Genomic DNA, 11,094 nt, shown 5'->3' on the forward strand with positions numbered 1-11,094 from the left:
CGTAATGCTAACTTTAGACTTGAACTCTTGTTTATGAAAGTTTGGGCTTTTAATCTTAAATGTATATGAGCGGTTTGGGTTTTGATTTTTTTTTAAATAAAGGTAAGTGCTGGCAATTTATCAATGTATAAAAGGAAGTAAGCTAATTTATTTAACATAAAAGTATTCACTGTACTGTTAATCGGATACATCGCTTACATGGAGCGTGAAAATGGGCTGAAAGTAACGTTACTTCAAACACGTTTTGATGTTTCATGGTAAACATTTATTGATACCATTGTTTTGTGATTTCAGAAAACCCTCTGTGATATGAGAGAAGTTGCTGATTTAAAATTTTTTGGAAGGGAATGTAGAAAACAGTTGTTGTGAGAAAGCTTATTAAATAACCTTTCATACATCTTTAATAATATTTAGCCTATATCACCACACATCTAATTTATTTTGCAAAATTATATATATATATATATATATATATATATATACTTTTTAAGCACCGACCGAATCAAGTATCAAAAAAATAATTTTCGTTCAGTACCAAATTTCGATATCCAAGGGTATAATCTTGTCAATGTCAGTGAGCTAGGAAACGTGCCCGGATCAAATGCTGGTGATTAGCTGCGGCAAGGCTGCCTTGAAAATCAATAGTTTACTGCGGTTACGCCCACTCGCCCAGAGCTTGTCAAATGTGAGGCTGTAATGTACACTACACTTTAAAGCAAAGCGTAAATTTAATGCAAACGATGTTTAAGTGATCAAAAGTATTGCTAAATTATGTTAATATTGACGGCAACAGCGTGCGATGCAATATTTGCAAAAAGTTTATCGCGTTCAAGACTGGCAACACGTCAAATATTAGGGCTGGGTATTGTGACCAATTTGGCAATTCGATTCGATTCTTATTTTTATGGTTTCGATTCGATCCAATTTCGATTCGATTCGATAGCAATTAGCTATCAATATTTCATTTAAAATGTTAGTTTTGCAGACATGGCATCCATATTTTGATATAAATGCTGGTAACTGAAACTCTCCTACTTAAGTTTATTACTGAAATACACATCTACATTAATAATAGGGTGCACACAGTTGTTTATTTTAAAAAACTTTTATTTTGAATGAACACTGTGACAAGAAGTCATAAATATGTGCATCCATTGTACACCATGTAAACAAACTGCAAAATGCACATTACTGTAAAAAATAAAAAGACTGTAAATCCTCTTACTTGAAGCATGCGCATTAAGAATCGCAAAATTTTAAATTGCAGTGGTGGCCTCTAATTTAAATGGCTGTACCTATAATAGAGAAAATAAGCATCTTGTTCATGTACTCATATTATCATTCATTCTTGTCCCTTGCTTAAGGTGTAAAATGAATATATTAAAAAGGCTTTCGGAATCAGACCATGAAGAATCAATATTGGTGCTACATGCTAATTTTTCTGAAGAAGAACTGTTGAGGGATTTCAGGTGATCTTAAAAGGTTAGTTCACCAAAAAATGAAAATGCTGTCATTAATTACTCACCCTAATGTTGTTCCAAACCCATAAGACCTTTTGTTTAATCCAAGAGCTTTCTGATCCTCCCATATTTACTGGATAGTGGATATGCATTTTTCAATGCCCAGAAAGGAACCAAAACATAGTCAAAACAAGTCAATGTGATATAAGTGGTTCAATCATAATTATATGAAGCTGCGAGAATACTTCTGTGCGCAAAGTAAACAAAAATAACTTTATTCAACAATTTATCTATGAGGATCAGAAAGCTCTTGGATTAAAACCAAAATATTAATTTCATTTGTAGATAATTAATGACAGAATTAATATTTTTGGGTGAACTACACCTTTAAGCAGGAGTGAGCCTCACATATACTTAAATTTGATTGACTTAAAACTGCTTGAACTTTATTAAAACTGTTTGAGGTGAAAATGCCCTAACAGTAGGGAAAAGTCAAGTCTGTACTTTACATTTTAGACATTTTGGTTATTTATGTTTACATTTACATTTTGGATATTGTTTTCTCTCTCACTTTAGATGCTGAAGAAAAAGCGGCCCAGCTGAAGCATTTAAAGTGGAAACTTCTGTCTTGGCTCAGTGATCCAGGATTGGGTTTGTGAAAGGAACAGAAGAACCAGAAGATCAGAGATTAGGCAGAGATCTACTTGAGCCCCTGAGAGATCTGATTTACCTAATAATGTATTAGTTAAACAAAAATGTATCACACCTTCATGTTGTTCCAAACCTGTAAGACTTTCATTCATCTTTGAAACATAAATGTAGATCTGAGAAGAAATCTGATAAATTGATGTCCCTCCATTTCACAGTTTATGCAACTACCATTTTGAAGCCACAGGAAGGTAGTAAGGACATTATTAAAGTAATCCATGTTACTACAGTTGTTTAACTTCAATTTTATAAACTAAGTGATGTGAATGTTTTGTCTGCACAAAAAACATTGCATTTTTATTAAAAAAATAACGCTTTTACAAGAGCACCATGATGCATCAATGTTGTGTTGTCATGAGAGCTGGCCATCTCATGGTGCTTTTGTGAAAATGTTTTGGAGATACATTATTTATGAATGAAGACTTAATTTTATTGTTGCTGTTTTTTTGTGTACACAAGGCATCTGTTAAAAATGTATTAATTTGCCTTCTGCACAAAAGGGTCTTATGCTGTTTGGAGCAACATGAGGGTAAATTAATGACAGTGTGGTTATAATTGGCCATTGTTCTTTTTTGAAAATTCTGTTTAAAATAAATACTGCTCTTTTGAAAGTTCACATTGATAATAATCAGAAATGTTTCTTGAGCAGCAAATTAGGATATTAAAATGATATCTGAACGATCATATTTCACTGAAGACTGGAGTAATGATGCTGAAAATGTATTTCACAGGAATAAATGACCTTTTACAAATGTATTTATATAGAAAACAAATATTTATACTTATATTTCATAATATTACAGTTTTTTACGATGCGTTTGATCAAATGCAGGCTTGTGATCAGTAGATTGTTTTTAGGTGAAAGATGTATTTAATACTATATGTCAATAAATGTTTTGGTACTCGTGAATTGTCTTATTTTGACTGTAATTATTAATGTAACAATGTAATCATGAATTCACGGTTGAAATTAGGCCTGGAAAAGACGTCTTTTTAACTTTCACTTTACAACCACATTTAGACGTAATTTGGACGTCTTATTATAGACGTCTTTTCTACGTGCTGAAAAAGACGTCATTTCGTCTTTCACTTTTCAACCAAATTTAGACGTAATTTGGACGTCTTTTTATAGACGTCTTTTCTACGTGCTGAAAAAGACGTCGTTTCGTCTTTCACTTTTCAACCAAATTTTTACGTTGTTTAGACGTCTGGCTTTGTCGTCTTTTCAACGTCATTTCGACCAGTTTTTGCTGGGTGGGATTGCTTTTATATGAAAATAAATACGATGAACAAAACACTCAAAGTGCTTGCTTTTTAATTCCATACGAAAGGCGTATTTATCATCCATTTTTACTTTAATACAAACGTGTATTTTATATTTTTATAGTACAACAATCACAAATCACACACAGAGCTATCACTATCATAGTGTTCATTTTCATGCAGAATTTAAACACATAACCACATGATATTAGATTAAAAAATAAAACATTTTAGAAAAGAACGCAACATCACAGTTGATTGAAAAAAAAAACTCTGGGTCGTGAAAAATCATCACAACATGCTACTTGTATAAATAACAAATAAAATATGTCTAAAGCATGTTGATATACAAAAGCAAGTTCAGGTATAAAACAATGTTAATTTCAACATTAAACTAATATAAAAGTGTTTATATTCACCGCCTGTGTTTTATCCTATTGGTAATTATTGTAAAATAAACGCTAAAACGCGTGTGTTTTCTGAGTCAGTGTCTAGCAAGGATGAAGTTGCCCATCGCCATTTCCTCTTTGGATGCGCCTTTAGAAATTTAGCGCCTTTAGAAAAATTAATCTTTACAGAATACATAATGAAATAGTTTTTGCTTCTGATTTGTTCTATTTCGTTAAGTAATAATTTAAAGCTTTCTATGAATGCATGTATCTTGTCTGTGAGTTATGCATTTGTGCTTAGGGCACCCAAATGGCTAGCGCCGGTCCTGGCTATATATACAGTGCAGTAAAACATTTAATTCTCCACCCTCGGAACCTTCAGTAGATTTGCATTAGGGTATTTGCACTTACCATCGTTTGTCCAAAACTGAGAATAATGTCTAAAAGAAAAGCTATGACTGCTGGGCATTTACACTTGACTGAACGTTGATCTGTTCTTCTTTGCACTGTCTGTACCGCAGATACTCAGATTTAAAATCATTCAGCAAAATAAAACATGCTGGATGCAGATTAATATTTGTGAAATAAATATTTGTGAAACGAGTAGGTTGAACAGAAGAAAGCCCAGTCAGAGGACTATCTTCTTGTTGACTCTCATTTTAATAGAAACAGCCCGGTATGCAATGGTTGAAAGAATCAAGAAATAAGGACACAAGCTGTAAATTATTTTAAAGCCGTAAATCTATTGTTTGAATAATTTGTAACTATTTGTACTTCTTGTGTACATGTGATTTTCTAATTGCTTTTCCAATTTTATTATTATTATTATATTTTTAGTTATATTGTATTATATTTTGATGTAATTAATGTTATTGCGCTTGTATGTTTGTTGTTTTAAAGACTGAAAATAAATAAATAATGGTCTTTTATTTTGTTGAAGGAACAATGGATGGCGTCACCCGTCCAGATTTGGTTGACCAATCGGCATAAAGGGGCGTCTTGTGACCGCCCACATGTGGAAAACGAATTTTGAAGTCGTTTATCAGTTTTCTATCCGTGAACAAAAAACTAAAAATCGAGCCAAAATCTCGTTTTTTCGCTCTCAATAAATGAGCCGTTTTCTTATTTCTGCTTATTTCGTTTCAATTTGAAAATGAAATGAATAAAACGTAGACGGACCCCCTATTGACCAGCCACCACTGCTTACTAAACCAATATTGCCTGATTTTTTGGTATTTTTACATTGATATTTTTAATAGAACAGTACATGACCATCACTACCATCACAAAGCAAGTGAAAATAAGAAACATACTGTAGACAACAAAATTACGTTAAATCAAAATGTTTAATTTGTAACAATCTCCACCTGGCCATTATTCTTTGCTACAAGCTTTCTTCTCCAAACAATAAATTATTCACATTTTTGAGAGCAACCAGCACATGTGGAAATTATCAAGGCAACGGTTAAAGACCCCACTGGAAGCTACGACAGTAGGATCTACTGAGATTTAAAAAATGCTTGTATAATGTAAATGTAGATGTGATCCAGGTTTTATTTAGAATTTACATTTAATTTGAATGAACTTTACATACTGTTTTTCTGGGTAAGAAGTAAACATACTGCTGTATTTAGTTTGTTCAATGTACTTGTAATAGTGCTTTAAAGACCAATGTAATAAATACAACAGGCCTAGAAAAGAGAGTTGATTTGACAATGAGGTGTCTGAAAGACAGAGAAAGTGAGACAGAAACAAAAGAGAGAGAAAGTTGAGTGATAACAGACTATACCACATTTTTTATCTCAAGATAACAGAAGGGCAATATACTAGTAGACAAAAGAGATTGTTACAGACTAATGTGAGGTTGCTATGCAATATAGTCATGAAAATGTATAGTTTGCATGTGTTTTTAAGACCCCCCTCTACAAAATAGTGGATTACCCAATAAATATACATCTGTGACATTTAATATTTCAGCTCATCAGTATACATGTTTATTTTTCTACAGCAAAAAATTGAGCTCTGGAAGTTTCAGAAATGTGGGTAATTTGACACTGAATGACCCTTTTGTAATTTTAAGAAGAAAATGCACCAAATTCATCTAACAATCTATAAATAAAACTACTGTGGGGTAAATAAATATTGCTAAGCACCACAGGATTTGTTGCTGTAGTTAGAGAAGAAACTGATAGCAACATTTGCAGCATCACTGGTGTGTGTTGATTTAGTCAACAGCTGCTCTAAAGCCACATTTCCCTCAATCACATTAACTGGAGTCCAGTTAACCAATGGTTAACCAACAGTTTGACCAATGTTTGAGTATTTTCCGTTCTTGTACATTATACCTTAGAACCATGAAAATACAATCAGTAAATATAAAACTGATTCAGTACAGAAAATTGTACTGTTTTTTTAACATGTACCACATTGTTGTTTTTCAGACCATGTTTACTGATAATCATCTACTAAAGTACATTCCAAAAAAGTACATTCTTTTTTAGGTAATGCTCATACTGTGTAGTTGAGGGAGATAACTCCGCCGTTATGACGTTAACAGGAGTGTGAAACCACTTCACCCTCCCCCATCAACAATCCAGCGCCCCATTATAGACGCCCCAACATCCAACATTTTGAAGAAGTCACATACAGTGCACCCAAAACGTTTGTGGACACTTAAGACACAAATAAAGCCCCTATAACACCACATATAAAATATCACTGAAATATACATATATAAATGTCACAAAAACAAAAATATATTAAATTAAAAGATAAAAATTAATAAATAAATAATAACCAACCAATTAAAAAACTTGGAGTTCCCTTCCTGCCAATATGAGTATGGAGGCATTTACACCTTTTGCTGAACAATGAAAGACAGAAATGTATGGGAAACCTGTTTGGAACTAATATTTGCAGTTCCATTTGGTTTTTGGTGGCAGCATTAAAACATTGCTTTATTTATTTATTTATTTGATTGATTGATTTTAGAATCCCAACCAGCCCAAATTATAACTGGACCAATTGCTACCGTGGTAGACACTTGCAATACTTCTCCGAATTAAGTGGTTAAATCTTATTAATACAATGTAAATACAATGACAGACAAATATGTTTTTTTATTTTCATGGGTTGCACAAGAATTTAGCCAATAACTGTTACAGGACCAAGCATCACAGTGTTGGACTCTGTTGTATCTGAAAAACAAAAAAGAGACTTACTTTAAATGCAGATGCATTCTGTCCCAAAGCAACTTAAAAATAAGGAATATCAATTTACCATATTGCCAATAATATTCATAGTATACAATAGAAGCTAGCAAGAAGATGAGGTTAAATGTATAGAAGAAGAGAATGCTTTTTAGGAGTTGTAGTAAGTTCCATTGTTTACGGTTGTGGATTAGCAAAATGTATGCAGAAGAGGCGTGTCTTCCCCAGTTGTGATGGTCTTAAGCAGGCGTCACACTAGAAGATTTTAAGGCCGATTTAAAGCCTGTTTGCACCCCCGAACAATTTTAAATATCAAACATGGATTCTTGATCAGGTTGCCTCTGACGACATACCTGCAAATGCGAACAAGCGTCACTTACCGGATGTTGCGTGCTTCTATAGCTGAAATCTAGCAGCCACAAACATGCCACGGAAGCAGAATACATCCCCCATATTCTTTTTTTTAATTCTTTGTTTTTCACTGTGAAACAAAATGTGCACCACGAGAACCAGCTGACAACATCGATTGTCTTTCATTTATTTTTCTTCTCTCGACACGTTTGATCTCGCGAGTCTTCGTGAGATCTCGTGTCACTGTAAAATCATTCTTACAATCAGCAAGTGTGTGGTCTCGTGGTCCACTCAAAAGACTGCTCATGTGCACGTTCTAAGGATTATAAGGCTAAACATTTGCCTGAAACTCTCTTCATGTCTGTGGTCTCCTATGGTTTTAAAATCGGTTAAGATTTGAAAATCGTCTAGTGTGCAGCCAGCCTTAGCAGAAAACTGATGAATCAATGTACAACACTAGATATTGCCATTTCTTGGCATGATGTGGCCTAGTTAAAAGCTTACCTTTACTGACTGACCACTTTGGTAGTCTACTCCATTTGCCAGTCTGGCTGATGACATCACAAGAATTTTCACAGCATTCACACACCTCATCTTGACCATCCACACTGAGCCACCTTCAGAAATCAATGAGAAGTAATCAATATTAGAAATGTCAAAAAAAAATCCAATGCAAATACTTTATCTCAAACTTTAAAGTATTTGGTTCCTTATACCCTACTTAACACACAGTTGTTAAAAAAGTAATGAATAAAAATTAATGAATTACTTGTAAACAACGATTTTTAAAACCACAACAACAAAAACTTCACTCATACCCGTTTACAGAATAGGTACAGGCCTTGTTCATGATATTCACTTCCAGATCAACAATTTTCAGCTGGCATGTAATATAGATCTATGAAGTAAAGATTTTGTTAATTTACATATGTTAATTTAGAAGCCCTTATAAAAAATAAAAACCAGATTCCAAATGGGGAGTGCTACAACAAAAAAATACAGGAGTAAAATACTTAGTACTTCTTACACTACACTGTTCTACAACACAAGAGTAAAATGCTTTAGTTTATAAAGGACTTACAGTGTTCCGGTGGTCTTCATGGAAACGGAAAGCATCCATCTGCATCTGAAGCACATGATTTTGTTTTCTGGGCATTAAACGGGCACTGGATTCTGGCACTTTAGAGTCAACAAGACATCTACAGCATAAGGGACAGAAATTATATTTGTTAATATTAAAGTACAAATGCTAGTTAATCATCACTGTGACATGTTTATGCCACCTCAGTGGTATATTATAAAACAAGCAATTATTTTCAGTTCAAAGAGATGCAAAAAATACCTGACATATAATAAATAAACTGGTCATTCAAGATTTCATTTAAAAGAATGGTTTCTAGGCCAAGAATATTTGTAAATTAGCTTATGATGTAATTATCTTGTTTTCATAGCTCTGGAAAATACAGTCCCGTATCCTGACTGACCCATGGTTCTGAACAAACATGTAGCGGGGCAATGATGCAGCATTAGGCTCCAGAGTGACCATACAATTTTCCATTACTAATCTCAATGGAGAATGCCCAGCCATTAAGAAAGAAGCCTGGATATTCATCACGTCCCCAAGGTGGTACATATAGGATGACCTTTTAGTCCTCCAGTCATCTAAAAAAGAAGATGATGTCAAAAAAGATCATGAATAATTTTTTTTTTTTTTTTTTTTTTTTTTTTTTTACTGAATCTTAATCATACCATTCATAAGACGAAAAGAAAAACTGATCAATTCCACAGCTGATGTAGTAGATGTAAATGGCTCCCAGGAAGGCTTCACATCAATACTGCTTACAAAGTGAATCCTAAAATGTAGGTTGTAACAAATACACAATAAATATACAGGAAAAGGTAAAAACGATGACAACCACATAGTTAAAGTCCAAACCTCTTGTAGTGACATTCAATAGGAATAGAAATGCTGCTTGTCCTTACAATACCCAAGCTGTTCTGCATTGGGGTGTAGATCAACTGGTTTGAATAAACCAAATTATCTCCATCAATCTAATAATTAAATAAGGAAAATAGATAAACTTGGTACAAATGTTTTTCCCAGTTCTGAATATGTAGTGTTTTTTCTTTCTTTCTTTTTTTTTTTTTTTTACATTAACTAATAAACATAGCTAATGCTCAATTAGTAGGCCTGTAAGTATTTTCAGAAAACTGAACATAAGGCGCAAAATCAAAACAATCTTACATACCGATAACACTGAGCCACACTGGTGCAAATCTGCTTTAATCACATATTCAGTATCACTGTACTGAGAGGGTTTGCAGTCTTTGGTTGACAAACCCAGGCTTAACTCTTCAGAAGTGACACGACGGCTGTTGGAGTGAAGGACCGCACTGATGAGCAAAATCATGCTTCGCTCAGTGCAAAGCACTTGCACAGGTGCAGCTCTGCTCGAGGGCACGTCCGTAAAATCATTCGTACGATCCTCATTCGGTAAAGATTTGATTCTGTACTGTCTAGAATCTGGCCCTATCATCGGTCCTTCTTTTAAATTACGAATGGCGCTTGTAACGCAAATACCTAAAAGAACGATTGTCCCTATATGTTTACTCTCTGGCATGGTCGTAATCCAAGTGAAACAGGAAGTAGGAATGCTCATTTAGACGCATTTTAAGGTATCTATTCAATTACGCAATTGCTCTTAATTTAATTGTAGTAGGGACTTTGAGTCGTCCCAGTCACTCGAATCTTATGAATTCATTCACTTAAAATTAATTCAGCTTGCATCTTTACGCCGTCTGTACTTCCAAGACGATAAAATAATCACTATTCAAAGTCACTGGTTAAAACAATAGTTTTTTATTAAACTTTGCATGTCTATAGATCTACTAAGAGAATTTTACAAAAGAACAGAAATGTTTATATGTGACATCCTCAACTTTTTGCTAAATAAAAACAAATAATGTCATGGTTATAGTCTTCCGGGCAGATCACAGTCCCAGATGTTTCTATATTTTAGGTAAAACATGCATTTATTTAGCAAAACCTTGCCAATGTGTTTGATACATTTTTAAAACGTATTTTCTATTATTTTCATGTATAATTTGCATTTTTCAAGTTATATCTTTGTAGTTTTGTAAAACATATTTGCAACTTGTAACTTTTAAGTATTTACTAGAACCCAGGGAATTAAAATATTTACCTCAGGTGATCTTTCCCAAAACAAGTTGTTGTTTATATGCGAAAAACGCAAAGGGAGAACATTTCAGTTTTAGTACATTGATGTCATGTAAACGTACCCCAAGACACCTTAGGTGCGCTCCGATCGACAGGGTCCCTACGCAGTGTTCACTGCTCCCTACTCCCTTAGCACGGTATATCCGTTGAAGTGGACTTCGCTGACAATAATCGCTCATTTGAATGCCCTGGAACGTCATCAAAGCAAATCAACTGCAGGGTCACGCAGATTATGATATAACAGAAATAAATATTGTAATTTATCTTACTTTCATATTTAAATGCATATAAAATACATATAAACGTATGTATCTAATAAATATAGTCAAAATGTATATGTTTAGACCGTTAACAGATGAACAGATTTTTGTGGTCTTATCTCGCGCACTTTCTTTCCCATAAAAAGCCTATATTTAACTATCCTGTGGTTAAATAAAACAAAATAAAACAGGACAGAGCCTCACCTCGCCGGTTTT

The 11,094-nt window shown here is 33.7% G+C and overlaps 2 protein-coding genes across 2 annotated transcripts in view; one reads left to right on the plus strand and one right to left on the minus strand.

The window, feature by feature from the left end:
- Positions 1 to 2,119, plus strand: part of LOC141334803 (transcription initiation factor TFIID subunit 6-like) — a 24,021-nt gene extending 21,902 nt beyond the window's left edge. The window contains exon 6 of the mRNA XM_073840028.1: positions 2,037 to 2,119. Coding sequence (XP_073696129.1) covers positions 2,037 to 2,119 — 83 coding nt within the window. The remainder of the gene's footprint in view (positions 1 to 2,036) is intronic.
- A 4,845-nt stretch (positions 2,120 to 6,964) lies between these two features.
- LOC141334804 (zona pellucida sperm-binding protein 3-like) lies at positions 6,965 to 9,917 on the minus strand. The gene is made up of 8 exons (XM_073840029.1): positions 9,630 to 9,917; positions 9,317 to 9,432; positions 9,130 to 9,233; positions 8,865 to 9,042; positions 8,462 to 8,579; positions 8,199 to 8,278; positions 7,885 to 7,997; positions 6,965 to 7,017 (listed from the first exon to the last, which is right to left on the minus strand). The coding sequence occupies exons 1-8, from the start codon at positions 9,915 to 9,917 to the stop codon at positions 6,965 to 6,967; spliced, it is 1,050 nt and encodes a 349-aa protein (XP_073696130.1).
- Between the last annotated feature and the right edge of the window lie 1,177 nt (positions 9,918 to 11,094).

The sequence above is a fragment of the Garra rufa genome, chromosome 5, assembly GCF_049309525.1.
Source record: "Garra rufa chromosome 5, GarRuf1.0, whole genome shotgun sequence".
Taxonomy (NCBI): domain Eukaryota; kingdom Metazoa; phylum Chordata; class Actinopteri; order Cypriniformes; family Cyprinidae; genus Garra; species Garra rufa.

What these genes read in the sequence shown, in the direction of transcription:
- LOC141334804 (XM_073840029.1), bottom strand. Translation starts at nt 9,917, where the DNA reads ATGATAGGGCCAGATTCTAGACAGTACAGAATCAAATCTTTACCGAAT. An exon ending in ATGTTTGTTCAGAACCATGG is followed by an intron (nt 8,580 to 8,864) that starts GTCAGTCAGGAT and finishes CTTATGCTGTAG; the next exon opens with ATGTCTTGTTGACTCTAAAG. An exon ending in AAAGTGGTCAGTCAGTAAAG is followed by an intron (nt 7,018 to 7,884) that starts GTAAGCTTTTAA and finishes TTTGTTTTTCAG; the next exon opens with ATACAACAGAGTCCAACACT.